Raw genomic sequence first — 21,290 nt, 5'->3', positions numbered from 1 at the left:
CCTCGCCAATACATAACACATTACATTACACACACATCAAGCGTGTATATTTCCTTCCTATCGTGGCGGGCTACTACTTACTCTAGCTTAACTGGTGATTGATAAAATTGGGATTATGATGGAAGAAGTGTCATATGAGGTTTATATATCGAAAGCAAGCAAGAACTTCAATACAGGACGAATAGCAGTCCCTAGATCCCGAGTACCTAGTCATGAAACAAAACCCTCCTATATCATCTCAAACAGAGCTTGTTGCCTTACAGTCTCGAGGCTCTCTCTCTTGAGAGCGGTTCATTTAAAGGATGGGTTTAGGGGAAGAAGTAGAGAAGATTTAGATAGATGAATTTATAGACAGTATGATTTGATTGTAGTGATGGTGTTGGAATTTGGTGATTGTGAGTGTCTTACTTACTTGATGTTCATATTTTATATAAATGAGAGTTTGAAGAACCTGAACTAACGTACTAGACTTGTTTAGTTGTCGGAGGATGGGATATAAAAGGTCGTGTTGAAGTTGTGAGTTGTAGGAAAATTGTTGATTCGAGTAGGTAGGTATTTTAGAAACCATTACCTGATTGATGCATCACAGCCAGACTCTGTTAATGATTAATTGCCCTGGCGATGAAGTTAAGAAACCGAGATATGTAAATTAATCAACACTCATCAATCAATTCATCCTGACATACGATCAATCACTATACCATTTGACCAGCAGCGTACCTAGTCATGCCGCCCCCCCCTCTTACAAAGTTTCACTCGCCCCCAAATTCCCATTTAACACCCATCCCCTGCCCAACCACCCCCCCATGATTGGTTCGCACTTCCAAAAAGCGGACCCTCATTTCCATCCTCTCATATACCAAAATACAGCTAAATCACCCCAACTACAAGTCATGTTGCCAGAGTGGTTAATGGGTGAGACTTGAATTTCTGAAAAATTTCGATATCTCATGGCTTCGGTCGCGCAGGTTCAAATCCTGTACATGACGGTTCTCTCTTTTTGGGATTTTTCTTTTTTTCTTTTTGAATGAAAGGAAAAATTTTTGCTTTTTTTTTTTTTGAGGGTAAGGGGGAGGAGGAGGAGCTATCTAGACAGTGGGGTTTAGGAAACTTCTCTTTCACGCAAAAACAATGTCATGTTGCCAGAGTGGTTAATGGGTGAGACTTGAATTTCGAAGATTTCGACATCTCATGGCTTCGGTCGCGCAGGTTCAAATCCTGTACATGACGGATGCTTACTTTTTTATTTTTGGCTTGTTGCCTGAAATCTCTTACTTCATCTTTCGATTTTCCCCCTCCTTCCCTTTTATTTTCATTTTTTTTTATTTACTGCCTCTGTCGTGGTTGCAGTGTTGTGTCGGCTCGCTTGGAGGCGGCTATTGCTGGCACACTTCATTCGCTCAATTAAATTCACTTTAACCGACGCCCCTTGATTCCTATGACCAACTAACAGTACACTTCCCTGGGGCAGAGCTTTTGAACAAGTGAGTCTCGACAAGTAACCTATTATTTTCGAAACCTAATATCTGATCTATAGGATAAGTAAATCTAAGCTCGGCGCCTAAACACGGAAACATCTCTATGTTTACGCTCGATACATCTCCTTAAACAAACTCTCCCTCGCAAGTAAGTTCTCCGGAGTATCAAACTCCACCAACTTCCCCCCATCCATCACGGCAATCTTATCATAGTCTATGATTGTATTAAGCTATGACACAAACGTTAGCCATATTACCCCTCCAAACCTCCTGAAAAGAAAGAACGGCGAGAAACTCACTCTATGCGCTATGCTAATAACAGTACACTCCTTAAACCTTTCCCTAATCACCTGCTGGATCATTCGATCCGTCTCACCATCTACACTGCTCGTCGCTTCATCAATAATCAGTACACTACTCTTACGTAACATAGCTCTCGCGAGACCGAGTAACTGATGCTGTCCTTGAGAGAGCGGGTTCTCGAGCAATACTGTGTCGAGACCGCTACGACTCTCGAGGGCGTCCCAGATCCCGATTCTGGTCAGCGCTGAGATGATTTCGGCGTCTGAAGCGAGGCCGAGGGGATCAGCGTTGGCGCTCACGGTGCCGGGAAGGATGAACGATTCTTGTGGGATGGCGGTGAGTCGTTGGCGGAGGACTTGGTGGGAGATAGTGCTGATGTCGAGGCCGTCGATGGTGATGGATCCTGAGGAGACTGGGAGGAGGCGCAGAAGGGTGAGGAGTAGGGAGCTTTTGCCACTGCATGAGAGTTAGCCACTGCTCGGAGGAAAACATTTGAAAAAATTCTAACCTTCCAGTGCGCCCACAGATTCCTATTTTCTGTCCGGGTGCTATACTCATACTGATTCCATTCAAAGCCGAAACGGAGGTACCATATGTGGCTGAAACACAGTTGATTTCAATAGAACCACGTGCCGGCCATTCAGAAGGTGGCTCACAAACATCGCCGGGCTTGTCCTCAGAAGGTGTCGTCTCAGCAAAGGTTTTGACTCGCGCGATGGCCCCAAGAGAAGTCTCAAGTGATGTCCAAGACGTCACCAACGTCGAGATTGAATCATTGAATCCGAGAATGTTGTTCAACGCTAGGCCCAGCAGGCCAGCAGTCGTTGTACTCTTCAGATTAACAGCCAGTGCCATCACAATCACAGCAAGTGCAGTGACCATGAGATTGAGAACTAGGTTCAGCCACCGCTGAACGCATAGGAGCATATAATATGGCCTTTGCGAATGATCCAATTTCCTATTCTGTGTCTCTTTAGCTTTGTGCTCCCAGCCGAAAGCACGAATTGTAGCGAGGCCGTCGAGAGTCTCTATGAAATGTGAGTACAGCGGGCTTTTATTCTCCAGGTCCAGGTACCGAAGTTGGCGACTCGTTTTGAGGTACACGTCTTGAATGAGATAGATCGCTATAAGAGTGAAGGGAATCGTCAATGCCATGTAGGACGATCCAGTGGATATCAGTGCAACTTTGGCTATGCAGCTGAAGAGCGACCCGAAGACAGTAAGTAGTGCTATCGGTAATGGGAGATCAACCAGGCTCATGTCTTGCGCGAACCGATTCAGAGTTACTCCAGTATCCGTGGATGCGAAGAACGATAGCGGAGCGTGAATGACTGAATTCAGCAAGATCTGATGGAGCCGGATGGCGGCTTGTGGCATGAGGTTCAGGAACACCACCCAGATAGAGAGAATTGAGAGGATGGAAGCCATAAGAGCTAGTACCGCATACACTGGCAGGTAGAGAGATAGTTTCTGGCCTCCAGCTTGCGTCCACCAGTTGAGCCAAACGAACGGAAAGTTCTCCGCGAATGCCACTAAAGCCGTCACAACAACAAAGCCGACCCAAAGTAGTGGCATTACATTTCGAATGTAGTAGTAATAGACTTTGAGGTCACCGGTACGCCTGGTCAGTTCCATGATCGTGTCTGTTTTAGCCCCTTGGGATGCTTCATCTGATTTTTGGTTACTATTTGGAATTGGAACAACTACCTTGTCCGTGGATTCGTTTGATTCGGTAGTAGTGTAATTCAAAAATCCTTCTCGTTGGCTTAACTCATCGTAGGTGCCCTGCATAATTGATCTTCCCGAGGAATCAAGTACAACGATCTTGTCCGCAAGACGTAGACACCTAGCTGTACAGGATATTGACTCAGCACCTCAGAACTCCCAAAGGTCTGACAAGAGGCTCACCATTGTGTGTGACCAAGACCACAGTCGTTTGGAGACGACGGAAAAGCCCTTCCTTTGTCAGAAGTCGGGTACTAATCATCTCTTGTGTCTTGGCATCCAGAGTACTGAAAATGTCGTCAAGTAAAACAGTATGTTGTCGAGCATAAACCGCTCGAGCCAATGCCTGGAGTTGTCAAAGAATATCCAGAGGATAAAACCCTCAGGAATGACTTACCACGCGCTGTTTCTGCCCTCCTGAGAGCGTGAGCCCTTTGCTCCCAATCAAGCTTTGATCTCCGTCAGGCCACTGTAGGACGTCTTGGTCTAAAGCGCAAGCGTGCAGGACTGTTTCGTACCACTCTTGGTCGATTTCTGAACCTATCGGTCCACATATACTCTCTTTGACAGAGGTATTGAGCAACCATGGTGACTGGCTACAAAATGCGATGCCTTCAGAAGCTACGGATATACTACCAGATTTACAGGTCAGTTCTCCTAATACAGCTTTGATCAAGCTTGTCTTGCCCGAACCAACAGGCCCAAGCAGAACAGTCAATGACCCATCTTCAACTGTGAAGCTTGCATCAGTGATAGCAGCTGCTGTCGCGTTAGGGGCTGGGAAGATCGTTGCTTTCTCCACTATGATAGCAAGTGGTTGTTGCAAAATCTTTGGTGGAATGGAAGAGGGTACAAGATCACCATGGCCTTTCTCGTGAGGGATTGACGGCAATGAAGACTTCCTAGAGAAGAGTTGAAGTCGAGAATCCTGTCTTGAAGGGGAGGTCAAGTATGCTTGTAAACGGTTGAAACAACCCAAAGCAGCAGCAATCTGAGGTACAACAGCGAGTAATTCCTCAGCCGGAGATGTGACAAGAGTGATAATGCTCAACGAGGCAAATGCTTGCACTGTTGTCAATGAGCCTGTTCCTTTGACCTTGGCTTGAATAGCAAACACAATGAAGGATATCACAGGTGCCCATATTCTCGGAAGGCTCGCTATTTGCGTCAGCTAGTAGGTTTTGGGAGGTACGAAGGCAGTTGCCTACCAAGTCCGTTGAGCCACATGATACCCCAGAAGAACGGCCGAGAAGTCTTCAACTCTTGTTCTCTTTCACTTTGAATATTAGACGAGGTATTCTCCACGAGTCCGGAAAGCTTAATCGCCTTCATCGAGCCGAGCATCGAGGAAGTATTCTTGACGCGCTGTTGAATGGCTTCGTTCCATCGCTGTTGATCTTTACCAATGGCCTTGGCAACCCATCCTTGTCCGATCACACAGACTGCAGACGAATATGAGAATTATCATCAAAATAGTAAAGAGCGACTTACTAAGTGTAACAATCAATGGTACAACACATGTCGCACCCAGTTGCCGTTCAAGAAGCCACGTCCCGATTGCAATTTCCACTGAGCCGGCCCATATATTATTGATCTTTTCCAGAAATTCGATTATATTGTCAATATCTTGCACACTAAGTCAGAAAGCACATCACAGAAGTCGAGAACGTGGTCACATATGACGTAAAGATCAGGAAATTACCAGTGGTCATAAGCGTAAGAACTGCGCTCTCTGTACTGGCCCCCTCTTGAAGGCACAAAGTCTTGTTATAAAGCAACGAGATCATTCCTCCTCTGAACATGGTAGTAACTCGCGAGAATTGCTGCTTGAAATGCACAGTCGACATCTTCAATCGTCAGTCTCAAAAAACGATCACAGACACGGTCGTCATACCGTGATCCCAAAGTAGATAAGAAATGCAGCTCCAATCAACCCGTAACCATCATTTTTGTTTTGTGTGACGCTGGGGCCCTCCAAGTAGTTGATGGCCGAGGCGATTAGGAACGGTTGAGCGAAATTGAAGCCGATCATACATAGACGAGGAAAAGCTGCTGCTAAGAGATTCCAACGAAAGTACCAAGCCACAACTTTTGGCAGCGCATACGATCCCTCGGGGGTTTCTCAAATTTGTTAGCGTCTCGAGAGTAAGGTACAAAGTGTCAAACTGTCCTTACCACGTTTGTCCCAGGCATTTTGCAGCGTGTCCCCGAGTACTTCAGAAGTAAGGTCACGGTCAATATCAAACAGGTCTTGGGTGGTCATAAGCTTCCGAAAGCCTGTGGCAAAGAGCCTGTTCAACCACCAAACAAAACTCAGGTTCCAAATCCCGCTTGTAGCTTCAGGAGGATAGTCCTTGTAAGGCCCCATAAGATGAGGCACTTTGGACCGCGCCTCCAGGAGCAGCATGACAATCTTGATGCCGATGGCGGCACTCTGAACAGCAGCAACATGGTCATAATCAATCAGCCACAGAGTTCGGACTTGGCTTGCATCGAGCAAGATCGATAACAAGAGATAGATATTGAGCACGGTAGACGGCCTCGTTGCCTTCTTGTCTTCAAGGTACGAGAGGATCAAGATGATACCGGAATTGACAAACGATAGCACGGCAGAAGGAATGCTTGTCCCAGGCCGAATGAGAGGAGAGGAGGACCATAATATTACCAGGGTCAATTGAAGAGCAAGGTTAATTGCCGCGGCCGTCTGTCGGGCGTCAGTTGTCGTCCACAGTTCACGGATCATGAGCAAGAGCACGTGTACAAGCAGAAGCATACCGTTTTGAACGCATGACCGACGTGGGGTAAGGTGCGAGAAGTCCTTCGAGATAGCTGTATCAGCCGTAGAGGTGCAATGAGAAAGAGCAGCGCGGAGGGCAAGATGGACAAGATGCTCTGCTCAAAGGTCAGGGTGAAGTCAAAGTCCCTCGTGGAGCTTGCCGGGCCGAAAGCACAGTCACTGGCGAGAGCGTCTGCTATTGTTCCATTAAGCGTGAGATTGGAAGCCATTGATCAATGATCATTGATTGAACATTGAACACGGCGCGAAGAGTGCAAGTAACAGACAGTATCAATGTTTCCTTCGAGGCGTCCAGGCGTATGTCGGTACGAAGCGCAATCGGACGGAGATCCATATTACAGTATATTGCCATGCTAGGCAACAGGTACAGCGCGTTCCTGGGATGGCAGAATCTCGGCGTGGTTCCCAGGTGTACGGTACTTGCATCCGAATAAGGAAGTCGATTATGCACGTGGTGACAACTGCCGGATACGGTTAAGTTGAGGTCAATGCCATTCGCTTGACCGTCTGTCTACCTTACCCGTCTATCTAGGTACCAGGTACGCGCGTAATGCAAGTGTCAAGTACCTCAAGGTAAGAAAGCGACGAAGCCATCAACTGGATATAGAGCAAAGTTTGAGGTGAGCTTGCTTGTAGAATCTCAGATGCGCTTAGCACTAACTCTACCCAGAAGTTTTCGTGATTTTGGCATGTAGCTGAAGGGCTTGTCACAGAAGGTAGGTTCTGTTCCGGAAAGGGATGTTGGAGGCAAGAAGGGAGGCGGACTGACTCTGGAAGAACTGTTGGGTATGGTAATCGAGTTTTGTCGGGAACTGTTTGTCACATTTCTTCAACGAGAGAACGATTATATCTATTCGAGGTTCCTTAAGAACTTGTTAAGGCCCCTTTTGATATGTAATTAGCGAGAAGTCAAAGCACGTGATGATGTAGTCAATCTTGCTCAGGGTGCTCAGACGAGGAGTTCAATCAAGGAATCGCAAGAATCAAGAAATCACTTCTAAAGAGTGTATTGTATGGATCCTTGGTTATTTCCATATAGGTAGAAGCAGAATCTACCCGCGCAGCATCATGTCGATGGCTCTTCGAGCCTTACTGCCCGTCGCTCTTGACCCCGGATAACCTCTGGGGAAATCCTCGTCCCAAGTCCGGAGGGAGACTTCCCTGCTCTTCTCATACCTATACCTCAGCTGTCAAGGAAACTGCTGATACTAAGTCGATCAGAAGGACGTGGTCATCCCCTTCATTCCCCCGCCTTGGGGGCTTTCTCCAGCCCCGCCAGCACGACTCTCCGCTGCTCCTCGATGGAGAAGATCGACGTCCCTTGCTGGAGAGCACTCACCAGCAGCGGCAACGCGTCGCCTTTGAAGTCATCAGCGACCCGGACACGATCCAGGTCGTCCGAGAACTCCTCCGTCGCGCGCTGCATGTAGTACTTGGTAAAAGCGCTCGTGACCTCCGCATCAGTCATTGCTGCTGGCTTGGCTCCCGCAGATGATGATGCGGATGCGCTCTGGACCTACTCCTTTGAATCAGACACGAGGAAGCGCTTTGGGGATGTGAGGGCCTCACTTACCTTTCCATTCAGCTCAAGCTTGGGTTCCGACTGCCTCTCCGCATCGCTCTCGCTATCGGAGGAGACTGCGGGCGGTCAGCAGAATTCTCTCGCGCTGGGCGGGGTGGGGGGACGTTGTACCTTGCGTCCTGGACTGCCTCTTTTTATGGCGCTTGGGCTTAACTGAGGTCCTGGCATCCATGACTGTAAGTGGATTCTGTGGATCGGCCTCGGTGCTTTGTGTTCCTGCTTTTTTGCGTCTGGAAATTTTTCCCTGGCCTCTCGAAGTCCCTTGTGGCTGGCTTCCCGAGGAGTGGGATTAGGTAAGCGGGGGGATAGCCGTTGTACCTCCGGACGGTGTTCCTTCACCAAGGTACAATCATAAGTAGTACATCCCTCCTCCCTTGTACTCTGTAAAATGCAGCAGCAGTAAGCAGTCACACAGTGGTAGCCCCTAGGGCTTGAAAGACTTGAAAAAGAACAAGGATGAATAAACGGCTAAAAATCGAGGTGGAGAGCTGTCAAGGTTGTCGACTCCATCATCAACCACCAAGTGGGAAGAGGGAGGTCGGGAGTGGGAAAGGTGGGATACATTAATGCATGTTATGCACATAATGGAGCATTCAGCGTAGGTATTGTGCATAGCTATATACGTATAGCCTATAGGATTGCCTTGGGGTTGTGGTAGTTGAGGGCCTGGACTCGAGGTTAAGGCTGGAATCAGGCACCGCCACCGAGCCACACCGCCACAGATGCAGGGACGCCCCGGACCTCCAAGGCGTTTGACTGTCCCAGAGACCAGAAGCGCGGTACCGGCGTGCGTCACTAGTGCGAGAGGGCGGAGGGGGGAGAATGTACCTACATTGTACACAATAATGTTTATTGTTATGTTTATTCCTGTAGTATTGTTCTAGTTATGATTGTGTTACGAGAGCATCTGAGATATTGACAATTTGACAGGAGGCCGGTTTCAGATCTGGATCCAATAAAGAGTCGCACTTGCCCACAACAAGGCAGAAAATAAACATGTGCGAGTCAGGGCCATGGAGATGCAGAGTCAGGGCGATCGACGGTATCGAGTTTCATCTTTCGCCTCTCTGCAGCACAGACTCTGCGGCAAGGATGCCCGTGCTTCTCTATGCGTGGAATCTTCTGCACGAAATCTGTAACTACTGCAAGCCCGTTTCTTGGCTTTTAGGGCAAAGGGGGAATAACGATGAAGAGTCGAGGGAAAAGGCTCAAGGGAAAAGGCTCGATCCGTGTAATCTTCTCTGATGAGGCTGGATGGCGGGGCAGACAGCAAAGAAAGTCTGCACAGTTAGAAACTCAGAAGTGTAGAGAGAACCAATACTCAGGAAAACTGTTTCTATTTGTCACGTCCCATCTGTAGTCTCTACGCAGTCGCAAGGAGTAGGCAGTCGGCGGTCATGTTGGTTCCTGGCCCACTATGCCCCTGGTCGGGCCGCCGTCGCGTTACGAGTCGAGATAGCTCGTCCCAACTTGCCCGCCTTCCCCTCACCTTCGCCCACTCATCCACCCATCCATCCATTCTATTCCTTCTACCACCCTCATTTTCACGACGTCCACGCCTTCACGCTCTTTCGGCCTCCCTGGTGGACATCATCAGTCCCCTTCCCCTTCACCCACTCTCTTTCAATCTTTGAAGACCGGATCTTTCTCTCCTTCTTGCCTTGGACCGCGTCCTCACTCCTTTATCCCCAGTTCCCCCCCGCCCTGCCAGTCAGATCTCAACGCACCCTCATCCGCGTCCGCGACTGCGATTCTGCACATTCTTTCTATCTCTTCATTCATCCTATCGTGAACTTCCTGCCTCCCCTTTTCTCTTCTCTGGCCGGCCGCACTTTCGGCACTGCCTCAATCAACGCGTAAAGAGAATAAAGGTACGTACATTCTAAGGGAATATCAGACGAGTGTCAACAACATAACATATAAACACAACCCTACCGTCAAACCCACCTCTACGCTCTTTTCCAGAGACGCTAGAAATCAACACAGAGGTACCTGTTCACTGACATCTGGCCGCTGGCCGGACACAGACTGTAACGACTCACGAGTTTACGAAGTATCCGAACCTCTCCAATCTTCAAAATGAAGACCATTGCCCTGACCCTTGGGGCTATCTCACTGCTCCAGCTCGTCACTGCTCAGCCGCATCGTAAGTCGTACCGCGTCTTCTCCCTTGATATCCATGCTGACAGTAAGACCGCTAGGAGCCCTCCGCCATGCCCACCAGGAGAAGCACGTCAAGAAGGACAATGCCGTCGTCACGGTCGTTGACACTGTCTATGCCCATGAGACTCACGCTCCTGAGGTCATCGTCTATGTCAACCAGGCTGGAGCTCCAGTGTCTACTGTCACCAAAAACATGGACATTGCCCCTACGCCTTCTTCAAACCCGGTCGCTGCTCCAGCTCCAGTTAAAGAGGCCCAGTCTGATGCCAGCCCTTCAACCCCCGATGCTGCACCTGCCCCTCCTGCAGCCTCGTCCACCCCAGCTGGAGTTCTAAGCAACATTCACTCGTTGGTTGCTTCGCCCTCACCCTCGCCCTCGCCCGCATCCTCTCCAGAAAGCAGTGGATATGGAGTCTCATACTCCCCTTACACCGCTAGTGGAGCCTGCAAGAGTCAAGACCAAGTGAACGCCGACTTTGATTCCATCGGGGGTGGATACTCAATGGTCCGAATCTATGGGACTGATTGCAACCAAGTCTCCACGGTTCTCTCGGCCGCCAAGGCTCACGGCATGAAGCTCTTCGCTGGTGTCTTCGACCTGGGTTCGCTCAACTCTGAAATTGAAACCATCATCTCGGCTGCGAATGGGGATTGGAGCTCCTTTGACACTATCAGCATTGGCAATGAACTCGTCAACTCCGGTACTGCCTCTGCTGCAACTGTGGTCTCCGCTATTGGTACTGCTCGGGGTCTCTTGCAAGCCGCTGGATACACCGGGAAGGTTGTTACTGTGGATACCCTCGTGGCTGCCCGTGCCAACCCATCGCTCTGCGACGCATCTGATTACTGTGCTGTCAACTGTCATCCCTTCTTTGACGGGACTGTCCCTGCAAGTGGCTCTGGCGATTTCCTCGTGAATCAAATATCTACCCTCCGAGCTGTGTTGTCCGACCAGAGCAAGGAGATTGTCATCACGGAAACCGGCTGGCCATGGCAAGGATCGAGCAACGGTGCTGCTGTTCCCTCCCCCGCCAATCAGGCCGCTGCCATTAGCTCAATTAAGGGTGCTTTCAGCTCTAATCCATCTGCTGTTATTCTGTTCACGACCTTCAACGATTTGTGGAAGACCAACAGCGCGGCTCAGTTCTTCGCCGAGCAATACTGGGGTTTCCTCGGTTATGCTCCTTCCGGCTAAATGTCAAGAAGCCATCTGCGACCTCTGTCCTACTACCACTCTTGAACCACCGTTAGATGCATTCAGCGTCTTGTTCAAGGAATTATACAGAGCGTGACCTTGTTCCTTCTCACCTTGCTACTTTTTCCTTGCACATTCTTTTCTTCTACTAGTGTGCTACGTGGTGGACTTGACATGATTGCACTGTGGTTGCGGGACAACTAAGCGCTCTCTAACGGCGTTTGGTATGATGTAGAAACTCCTAAGTTAAGGTTCTCTACGGTGGGTTGGGTACATGCGATAACGGTTTGTTTCCATGGGACGAGATCAGGTGTATCGACTCTGAATCTTTCAGAGATCGACCTGTTGTTTACTTCTTTGTATATCCTTTTATCACGGTCCATAAGACTCTCTTGTCAATGCATGACCACATCAAAAAGCATCCAAGAACATCTACAGACATGATATGTGATAGCTGATTCTGCACTATCCCTAGCTGACCATAGTATAGTTCACGCTAATCATTGACATTGCCTGTATCGTCATGTAGGTATTATCGTACTAGAATCCTCACCTCACTGCTATTATTGCTTTAAGGAAGAGCGTTCACATTAGTGACACAAGTCAATGTCCTAGCGGAAATGCCTCATGTCTACGCTCTCAGACTTTGAAACCCCAGGTGAGATTTGACCATCAAAAGGGAAGAATGACCCTGGTATCAAGCTCTACGCCGTAACCTCAGCCATATCATAATGCCCTGATTCGCGAGCATGTGCACTAGCCTCCGTCTCGCCGTGTACAATCGTGCCACAGATCTGGCATCTGATGGCCATGCCTCCCGTATCAGTATAGTAATGCTTCTCCTGCAGCTTCTTGCACAGCTCCAGAGCCTTTATAAGTATATCGTCGTCGTCTGAGTCCCACACGCGCTTGTCGAACTCGGGCGGGCTGTCGGCTCTAGTATGTGGGGGTTCTGAGGGGCTCTGCACGATCGTATCGTAGTGGATGCCGGAGTAAACTAGGATACAGCGGCTACGTGCGCCTTCATTAAAGCGGTCGACGCGGAGGGACTGTTAGGGGTTGAGTTAGGTAGGTCTTAGGGCAGAGGGCGAGGAGGGTATATATATATACCTGTACGTCAATACTGCATATCTCGATGTCAAAATATTGAGCTAGGATACCCATCTCAATAGCACCGCCCCAGGAATTAGGGGATTGGATCCAGCGACAATAGTCATCCGGCCTCTTCTCCAAAACCACTGTTGTATAGATTTCAGGCTGCGATTGTATAGTGCTAGCAACCAAGGCACGTAGCTCGGGCATGCTAAGGTCATCGCCAGGAAGAACAGCCGCGGCTAAGGCTCTAAAGAGGCAGCTGTTATCGTCAGGCATTACTCGCAGTACTAAAAAGAGGATATCAGCACCTATAGTCCGTGAATGGATTTGAAAAGGCTGTTACCAAGAGTTGCGCCCCTTTCTGGTAAGGGCAATTCAGGCACATCGCTCTCCATGCTTTTCCTCTGCAGAGATACTGGGCCAGGCGATCTCCTGTCTTCTATTACCCGTGATGAGTCTGCTCTCGGTGTCGCTTCTTTTAATGAACCACTGGGGCCTGACTGCTGATTGTTGGACGTAGGAACAGCTGGCCCCTCCTTCTGACTAATGGTAAGCTGTTCCCCATCCAACTTCACATCCAGCTCTTTTAACGGTCGCGACGGCTCACTCTGCTCCAGGCGCAAGGGTTTTGGTGGATAGCCATATTTAATATCAAAGCTAGGAATGGATGTCTTCTCGACGATTTCTGTGAGCAGATCCCCTACTGTAGCATCGTCCGCAAGCGTTATGGTAGAAGCGCCTCCAGGGCCTCGTAATCGTGCACGCATTGTGCCTCGGGTTCGTTAATTCGTCGTTGCGTCGTTGCGTCGTTACTGCCACTGCTGCTGTCTGCGACAGGATCGTAAAGGACTCTGGAAAGCCCGGATGTGTATTGTTCATCAAAACTAGAGCTGCATACTCTGTCTTTCAAATGCCTGGAAAACTTCTGGCCACCTATATAGCCTGCGCTATCATGGTTTCCTACAACAGATCGGCAGCAGCACAACACTCTACCTTGCTGATGACTGAAGTGGCAAGGCGGTTGCTCCCCAGCCTTGCCTCGCTTAAGCGGCAACAAGGGTCGAACCTTAAATTCACGTGATACGGACCCGCCTAGAATTCCAAACGCGCTCGCGATCAACTTCGAACCTTTCTTGACCACACCCACCCCCACCTCTCTAATGAGGCATTGTTGATCGCCACGACCTTAGGCATCGCGCAAAGCTTCTAAGATGTCGTCGCAAACCCCAGATGCGTCTGTAGACGCGAAGGCAGAAGGATCTGCTGTCCCTGAGAGCAATGCGACAGCTACTGAGCCTGAGCCTGCTTCCGCGCCTGAGACTGCGCCTGAGACTGCGACTGCGACTGAGAATACGACCGAGACTACGACAGCGCCTGAGCCCGAGCCCAAGTCTGAGTCTGAGCCTACGACAGCGACAGCCCCAGCAGCTGGCATTAGCAAAGAGACCGCAGAGATCATGAATGGGATTGTGCGTTACTTGACCGAGTATCGCAATGAAGAGTATGTATCTAGCTCCAGTATCCGCCACAACTGCTAACTTGGACCAGCGGACACGAGATCTCAGCTGTCTTTCAGCGCATGGTCAACAAGAGAATCCTACCTGATTACTTTGAAATTATCAAGGAGCCGGTAGCATTCAGTACAGTTAGGGTATGTCAATATATTGACAGATCTAAGGTACATCGTACTTATGTTTACAACAGAACAAAATTCTCAAAAAGCTTTATAAGAACTTCTCGGAGTTCGTCCGCGATTTCGCTCTGATTTCGCATAACGCGCAAGTCTACAACCGCCCATCCGCCCCTGTTTATAGTGACGCCCTTGCTCTTCGAGAATTATTCAAAGCCGAGTTGAAGAAGTTGGTTGACAAAGGGGTTATAACGGAAGAAGAGGCAACGCTACCAGACCTCGGAGCAATCCCCGAAGTCGAAGACTCCCCCCCACCAGCGCTCGAAGAAGAGGAAGTGGAGGATGATGAAGATGATGACGAGGAAGAGGAAGACGACGACGAAACCGATGACGACCGGCATCGACGAGGTAAAAGGAAGCGCCGTCGATCTTCAGCTGCACAGGCCAGAAAGTTAGATGAGGCCGGCAAAGACGATCTTGATGCCCAGAAGAAACGCGGCCGGCCACCCAAGGTCCACACGCCCATGGAGGCCCGCATCAACAGTATCCTGAAAGGCTTGAGGAAATTCAAGAATCCTGGTGGCGATCTTAAGATACTACCTTTTGAGAAGTTGCCAGACAAGTCCGTAATGCCAGAGTACTACCAAGAGGTCAAGAATCCGATCGCAATGGACTTAATCAAGAGAAAAGCCAAGAGGAAGAAGTATCTCTCGGTAGATCAAGCCCTGAAGGATTTGGATCTTATGTTTGAGAATGCCAAAGAGTATAATCTCGAGTCCAGTCAGGTCTACAAGGATGCTGTGGACTTGCAACGAGAAGCCCACATCCTTGCCGAGCAAGAGAAGAAGAAGCCAGATAGTGATTTCGTGGATGAAGATGGCAAGCTTCCCTTGCCAGAAATATTCTATAATGGCGAGTTCTGGAAAGTTGGCGACTGGGTTCATTTGACAAACGGCAACGACGTTACGAAACCAATCGTTGCCCAGATATATCGTACCTGGCAGGATTCGGAAGGCCAGAAATGGATCAATGCTTGCTGGTATTACCGCCCGGAGCAGACAGTCCACCGCTACGAGAGGCACTTCTATGAGAATGAGGTTGTCAAGACTGGACAATACCGAGACCACAAGATTGAGGAGGTTGTGGATCGCTGCTTTGTCATGTTCTTCACTCGGTATAATAAAGGTCGTCCACGTGGATTTCCGCCTGACAAGGAGGTTTATGTTTGCGAGGCTCGCTATAACGAAGACAAGCACAAATTGAACAAGATCAAGACTTGGGCTAGCTGCGTTCCTGACGAGGTCCGAGAGAAAGACTACGAGATGGATCTCTTTGATGTTCCTCGAAAGATGAAGAAGGTCCCAAGTCCAATCAAGCACCTGCTTCGAGAAGACGCGAAAGAGGATGATCCCTTACCAAAGCCAACTTGGGGTGTACCCAACGCACCACCTATTGTTGGAGCTGTCCACAGACGCCCACGCGAACCCAACGTAAGCTTTCTCAGTTCCTTCGCTCTCTTCAGATAAAAATAGTCACTGACAATAGATAGGAATCTCCACCGCCAGAACCAACCCCTTCACCCCCTCCACCTTCACCCGAACCTGTTCGCCGACCTCCCACAGGTGACAGACAACGATATGACTCTCAAGGAGATACAGCAATGTCTGGAACCCACATAACTGCTCCTCTTCCATCGCCTCACGCAAACCCCAGTCAAATTTCCTCTCAAGCCTCATATGGCCAGCAGTTCACTCCATCTCGACCATCGGCCTCTCCAGCGCCGGTGCCGCTTCTGCAGCAACACAATTCCTACAGTCCACATGCATCTATTTCCCATTCAATACCACAGACCCCGCTTTACCAGCCTCAGCAGACGTATACCCCATACCCCGCGGCTAGTACAACTCCGGTTGCCCAGCATGCCAATCATATTGCCACCTACAATCACTACCAGAATGTTAGCCCCGCTCCACGTGCTACCCCACAACCTTCAACTTCGCATAGCGCTCATGCAAATGCAAATGCCTACAATCCGCCTCGCCAGTCCGAAATTTACACTCTTGCCGATCCCGCTAACGCGGCCCTTCCGGCTGACATTCGTGAACAATTTCACACTGATGATTACGGAAAGGTTCTGTTCTTCACAACTCCTCCACTCGACGTCAATCCTATTCCAGAGGAGAAGCGGGCTCTTGGTCATAGTCTGCGCTATTTAGCCGACAAAGCCCGCAACAGAGAAGAGGATGAGAGGAAGCGCAAGGAGCGTGCTGCCCAGTTAGAGGCCGAGGCCACCGCACGATTGAAGCGGTTCAAGGCCGACGAGGAGGGCAAGAAGCAATGGATCTTTGATCAGAAAGTCCAGGCTTTGCATAAGTGGGCCGAGAACATGGATCGGGGAACGGACGAGTTGTACAAAAAGATGCACGGCGAGGATTGGAAGGAGATGCGGGAGTTGGACTTGTGCAAGCTCGCAGTTAAGCAAGAAGAGGCGTTCAAGAAGCAGAAAGAACACGAAGCATGGGAGAAGGAGATGAAGGAGAGGAGACAAGTCAAGGTTACTGGGTTCAAGTGGATCTGATTTGGGCGTGCGCAGAAAGTATGGGGAATGGTTCATGAACTCTTATGTTCTTTGTACAATAGTCAAAATGCTGGCTTGTGGGAGTTCAAAGGCGTGTACGGACTATGATAAATGCGGATATCGAATGGGATTGCCATAGATAATACCACGAGTTATTTCAAGGGCGTAATTGGTGTTAGTGTCCATTGACAACCTCGAGTTCTTCGACTACTCTGTATACAAATCCAGATTTCGTCTGCGATCTCGACTTGTCCCAATATCTCTCGTTGACTGTTTTCGTAACTTGGATCTCAACTAGAATTCATCCTTCGCTTCTGAAGTTCACATCTGCATACCTAGACAGGTAGGTAGGTAAGAAGCTAGCTCTCCGGATGAACATGAACTGTATTGCAGCTAGCTGTAACGACAAACGACCTCTCTTTACACAGCGCAGTTATTGAGGGAGTGGTGGTTTAAAAGTCTAAAAGTTTAAAAGTCATGGAAGTGAACTCGCTAGTCTTGGGTGGCTACATCTACCCCTCAGCCTTGCATGAGAATCGAATGTTTCCATATCAGCTATGTGTTCTACCCTCTGTTTACTTGCAGTTTCCAAAAGCGGATTTCAAGAAGGCCTCTTTCCTTCCTCCTCGGGACGCCTTCTGAATTTACCCCATATATTTCATCCGGGCAGATCTCAGATTCGATCTGCCATGCACATATCAGATCCCAACATTGTCTTTTCAACCATCCATCTCTCTTTGACGTGAAAGCCGCTGGTCCTTCACCATGTCCTTCCGCGGGTTCGGCAACGCCGAGTGCTCGATCGAGGGCTGCGAAATCGACCAACCACACTGCCACACCCTCGTGCACTCAACTGACCGGCCACAAAGCCCCCCTAAGCTAGTAGCCGTAAACACATTTGGGGGCAGAGCTGGTGCTGAACCGGCACCACCGAGCGAGAGTGCAAGAGCATCGCCTCCCTCCCGCCGCCCTTCTGCTGTCGTGCGGCCTCCCATTGTGCAGAGTACTCCTAGCCACCCGGGTCCCAGTGCCGATGAGTACCGCACCTATGTGTATCAGCCTTCCTATGCTGCGGGAGGCGGGTCGGATCTCACGAGAGGCTTGACGCCGACAACTCGTGGCACCTTCACGTACGGGGGTTGGGACGAGCCTGAGACTGCAATTTCGCCTGTTATCTCAGAGTCTCCGAGTCCGGTCGGGGATGGAGCGGACAGAGATAGTAGGGTAAGATAACTGTTCACATTCGAAAGGGCACTGATAAAGGTATACTGACCCTCAACATAGCAGCCGGCTGCTCAATCGCCCACCACGAGACAGCCAAGGAGACGTGGGGACAGAAATGGAGATGAGAGCAGTGGCCCAAGCGGAGGTGCAAGTGGAGATACAAGTGGGAATATAAGTGAAAGTGCAAGTGGAAGCGCAAGTGGAAGTGGAAGTGCAAGTGGAGGTACAAACAACAGGGCATAGATTATGAGAGTTTGCCATGGCGATTATGTTACTCTCAGGGAAGACACTTGATGGCATAGGAAAATGGGCACGGATGACACTTGCAGTTTCAATACAAAACAGCACTTCTTGAATTGCTTGTCTATCTGCAGAATGTGCCGCTGATTGAAAGTATGTCGCAGCCAATTGCCAGAGTTCCGTCTCCGATAGCGCAATTAAGCAGCAATCGTAACCTCGACCTCGACACCGGCCTCAATGTTGATGATGATCTGCTTGACGACCTCGGTAGGGGCGTTGAGGCTATACGAAGATCAGCACTCCAGCACGACAATATCTTTCCAATTGGATACTCACTCAATCAATCGCTTGTGGAGTCTCATCTCGAAGGTGTCCCAGGTCTTGGAACCCTCACCACAGGGGGTCTTTCGGGTGGTGACCTTGAGAGTCTGGGTTGGGAGACGGACGGGGCCCTTGACACGGAGATCCTTGCTCTTGGAGCGCTCAATGAGCTCCTGGCAGACCTTCTCGAGGGAAGCGACCTTTCGGCTGGTCAAGGTGATACGGATCTTGTGAGTTTTCTGGGAAGCAATTGTTAGTTTACGCCCCGCAGTCAAAGGTACCTTGATGGAGGCAGGGGAGGAAGATAGCATACTGGGCCTTCGCCGAACTCCTTCTCTGGCTTTTGGTAAGACATTTTGTATTTAGAAGTCCTTCACGACTCGAACGTTTCTGTCTCGGCAAAGTGATGAAGGTGATCGTGGTGGTTTGTAAATTTTGGCGATGCCGAGAAGCGCAGAAGTTCGCGATTTCGTGAAATTCACATTGTGGGCTTATGTAAGCATGCGAATTGCATGAGTTCGCGCGTAAATTAAATTAAGCGCGTCTAATCCTAATCCGTCATGACTCAAACGGCGAGTGTGAATTTCAACCTCAGGTACGTAGTATGTATAGGCGTAACATGGAAATATAAATTGGAGGTGATTCTGATTCCAATTCTGAACAAGAAGGGAGAACCGTCTAACCTAACAATATCTGCACCAACGCGAAAGACCGTCAATTGCGAATTCCCTTGTTATTCCTAGCAATGGCTTCTAAGCTCTCCGCGGTGTCCGCACTTCCGCCCATGGTCCCCTTTCCCGAAACGACATGGAGGAACCATCTTGTTCCTGAGGAATGGGAAGCCTGCCTGGATGCTTGGATCTCTCTTGCAGAAGCACATCTGTCATTATCAACTCCGGATTTTATTCGAATCTCCTCAAAAGATGAATCCCTCCCCGGTTTCCTCACGTCCTTTGCCGCAGAACTGGCCTCGTCACATGACATCTCCCGATCACCATCAGACCTCTCGAAAACAAGACGCCTACGAAAGCAAAGCTTCTTGCTGACATATAGGCTCCTAGAAGTTGGAAAGCCTCCTGAGTCGCTGATCAAATGGGATTTCCTCGCAGACGTCAGCAAGGTGTATGGCAAGAGTCATGCCAGTAAGCTGGTAACGCTGGCCTGGAAACAAAGTTCTGCTGCTTTGGAAGTTTCCATGGGCCTGATCAAGACTGTTCTAACCAAAGAACTGGATGCCGGATTGAAAGGGGATTTGAAGACGTCGGAAATACAACTAAAGCGTCTCAATCACCTGCTACATGCGTCCCCTGAAGCATGTGCGTTTTTCATGGCCGGTAGTGACTTCTTGGACTCTCTTGTCAGTTGCTATAAACTCATGAATCCTCCATTGCGCAAAGCCATCCTCTCGACTACATATTTGTGCCTTATTGGCCTCACAGAAGGGGAGAAGCCCAGATTCTCTTCTTTGATTGATCAGCTTTATTCTTTGAAGTCTGCCGCAGAAGCTCACAAGGCAGGGCCTACGAATTCGAACGATTCTCTCGTTGCTGAATTGGTCACTGTTACTCCTGTTCTGAAGCAAGTGCAGCAGCGGATAGATGCTAGTGGTTCAGATTCGAGCAGAGCAAAGACAGTGATCACTGCTCTTGACGGATTTCGAAAGCCGGGGGGCTCTGGCAGACCAGCTCGTTTGATTAAAAAGAGAATCAGTAAAGGCAAAGGAGTAGCCACCGATGGCGACTATGGACATACATCACACAATCAAGTTCATATTCATCGCATGAGCTTGATTTCTCAAGTGCAGGATCTCTTTCCGGACCTTGGGTCTGGTTTCATCGTGAAGCTACTTGACGAGTACAGCGATGATGTAGAACAAGTGATTGCTCATCTCTTGGAAGGATCTTTACCTCCTCACCTCGAAAGTGCTGATCGTTCTGAAGTGCTGTATGTACCCTTACCAATTACGCAACAATATCTAACACAGCCAGGGAATCAACACATCAAATATCAGGAGACTACGCACCTGACTTGGCGCCTCGCTCTACACCGCCACAACTACCCACACGTCGTAACGTGTTCGATGATGATGAGCTTGACCAACTTGCCGTTGATACGTCTCGATTGCACTTTGGGCGCCGAAACCCTGATCAGACAGCAGATGACATTCTCCAAGACAGGTCCAATGCCCCAGCAAAAGCGGCAATCCTTTCGGCCTTAGCAGCATTTGATTCAGATGATGACGAACGTGATGACACCTACGACGTTGCAGATGTAGGAGGAACAGTCGATTCTGCGACACCTGGCAACAATCCGGAGGAAGCAGATGCAGATATTCGAGATAGCCGTGATGAAGTGCTATTCCGAGCATATAAACTTACGCCAGCAGTCTTTGATCGGGATGCCGGAACGCGGAGAGGGGAGCCAAGAAAGGCCCTGAAAGAGGAGACTGGAATGACCGACGAAGCTATTGAAGGGTGGGCGCTTATGCAGTCACGAGATCCAAGACAAATGCGAAGACTTGAGGCGAAGTTCTCAAACTTTTCTGGGGCACAGACCGAGTTGGCTCCTACTTCTTGGAGAGCTGGCTCTGGGACGGAGGATTCTGGCAGAGGCGGGTCTAGGGGCCGTGGTGGTCGTGGTGGTCGGGGTGGACGAGGGAGGGGACGGGGAAACGTTGCGGGACCAACTGGAGACAAGGAGACCGAAGTTGCGAGGCATAAAAAGGATGCAAATAAGGGTTCGCAAGCGAATCATAATCGGAGAGATCAGAGAGCGAAGAAGATGGCTAGGGGCGGTTTCCCTGGCTGAAGATTGATGTCGAAAAGTCTCAACTACTTCTTGAGGTGGAGGTGTGCTGGCCTTGTGCGAAGTTTGAGGCTCAGCCGTTTCCAACACAGCTACTGTTGTCTTCTCCATCTCTATCCATTGTACATGCGGGGCACCACCAGGAAAATAGCGC

General features: G+C 49.5%; 9 protein-coding genes across 9 annotated transcripts; 4 read left to right on the top strand and 5 right to left on the bottom strand.

Annotated features, from left to right (window-relative positions):
• Nucleotides 1–1,552: 1,552 nt before the first annotated feature.
• On the bottom strand, nt 1,553–6,609 carry M430DRAFT_37672 (hypothetical protein). Its single transcript, XM_024867161.1, has 11 exons — nt 6,282–6,609; nt 5,682–6,210; nt 5,401–5,627; nt 5,209–5,353; nt 4,998–5,132; nt 4,715–4,948; nt 3,904–4,664; nt 3,690–3,852; nt 2,290–3,631; nt 1,778–2,237; nt 1,553–1,708 (listed from the first exon to the last, which is right to left on the bottom strand). Exons 1-11 carry the CDS (start codon nt 6,510–6,512, stop codon nt 1,586–1,588), a joined length of 4,350 nt encoding a protein of 1,449 aa, XP_024716725.1. The 5' UTR covers nt 6,513–6,609; the 3' UTR covers nt 1,553–1,585.
• Nucleotides 6,610–7,582: 973 nt separating this feature from the next.
• M430DRAFT_129497 (hypothetical protein) lies at nt 7,583–8,422 on the bottom strand (the record flags this gene model as incomplete). The annotated part of the gene is made up of 3 exons (XM_024862103.1): nt 7,997–8,422; nt 7,877–7,941; nt 7,583–7,819 (listed from the first exon to the last, which is right to left on the bottom strand). Coding segments are annotated over exons 1-3 (363 nt in total), but the record flags the coding sequence as incomplete, so codon positions are not given.
• A 1,819-nt stretch (nt 8,423–10,241) lies between these two features.
• Nucleotides 10,242–11,243, top strand: M430DRAFT_110392 (glycoside hydrolase family 17 protein; the record flags this gene model as incomplete). Its single annotated transcript, XM_024861355.1, has 1 exon — nt 10,242–11,243. The coding sequence occupies one exon, from the start codon at nt 10,242–10,244 to the stop codon at nt 11,241–11,243; it is 1,002 nt and encodes a 333-aa protein (XP_024716723.1).
• A 704-nt stretch (nt 11,244–11,947) lies between these two features.
• On the bottom strand, nt 11,948–13,105 carry M430DRAFT_110862 (hypothetical protein; the record flags this gene model as incomplete). The annotated part of the gene is made up of 3 exons (XM_024861395.1): nt 11,948–12,292; nt 12,354–12,625; nt 12,682–13,105. 3 exons carry the CDS (start codon nt 13,103–13,105, stop codon nt 11,948–11,950), a joined length of 1,041 nt encoding a protein of 346 aa, XP_024716722.1.
• A 377-nt stretch (nt 13,106–13,482) lies between these two features.
• On the top strand, nt 13,483–16,754 carry M430DRAFT_129488 (hypothetical protein). The gene is made up of 4 exons (XM_024862102.1): nt 13,483–13,839; nt 13,887–13,989; nt 14,043–15,458; nt 15,518–16,754. The coding sequence occupies exons 1-4, from the start codon at nt 13,550–13,552 to the stop codon at nt 16,544–16,546; spliced, it is 2,838 nt and encodes a 945-aa protein (XP_024716721.1). The 5' UTR covers nt 13,483–13,549; the 3' UTR covers nt 16,547–16,754.
• Nucleotides 16,755–16,960: 206 nt separating this feature from the next.
• M430DRAFT_37668 (hypothetical protein) lies at nt 16,961–18,195 on the top strand (the record flags this gene model as incomplete). The annotated part of the gene is made up of 1 exon (XM_024867160.1): nt 16,961–18,195. A coding segment is annotated over exon 1 (463 nt), but the record flags the coding sequence as incomplete, so codon positions are not given.
• Nucleotides 17,801–18,182, bottom strand: M430DRAFT_192133 (hypothetical protein). The gene has a single exon (XM_024864035.1). The coding sequence runs from the start codon at nt 18,068–18,070 to the stop codon at nt 17,822–17,824; it is 249 nt and encodes an 82-aa protein (XP_024716720.1). The 5' UTR covers nt 18,071–18,182; the 3' UTR covers nt 17,801–17,821.
• A 12-nt stretch (nt 18,196–18,207) lies between the features above and the next one.
• M430DRAFT_54346 (hypothetical protein) lies at nt 18,208–18,686 on the bottom strand (the record flags this gene model as incomplete). The annotated part of the gene is made up of 3 exons (XM_024868462.1): nt 18,208–18,292; nt 18,347–18,570; nt 18,645–18,686. 3 exons carry the CDS (start codon nt 18,684–18,686, stop codon nt 18,208–18,210), a joined length of 351 nt encoding a protein of 116 aa, XP_024716718.1.
• A 390-nt stretch (nt 18,687–19,076) lies between these two features.
• Nucleotides 19,077–21,139, top strand: M430DRAFT_54345 (hypothetical protein; the record flags this gene model as incomplete). The annotated part of the gene is made up of 2 exons (XM_024868461.1): nt 19,077–20,275; nt 20,320–21,139. The coding sequence occupies 2 exons, from the start codon at nt 19,077–19,079 to the stop codon at nt 21,137–21,139; spliced, it is 2,019 nt and encodes a 672-aa protein (XP_024716717.1).
• Nucleotides 21,140–21,290: the final 151 nt, after the last annotated feature.

This window comes from Amorphotheca resinae (genome assembly GCF_003019875.1).
Source record: "Amorphotheca resinae ATCC 22711 unplaced genomic scaffold M430scaffold_14, whole genome shotgun sequence".
Taxonomy (NCBI): Eukaryota; Fungi; Ascomycota; class Leotiomycetes; order Helotiales; family Amorphothecaceae; genus Amorphotheca; species Amorphotheca resinae.
Note: the sequence above shows the minus strand (reverse complement) of the source record. Positions and strands in the feature narration are given on the sequence as shown.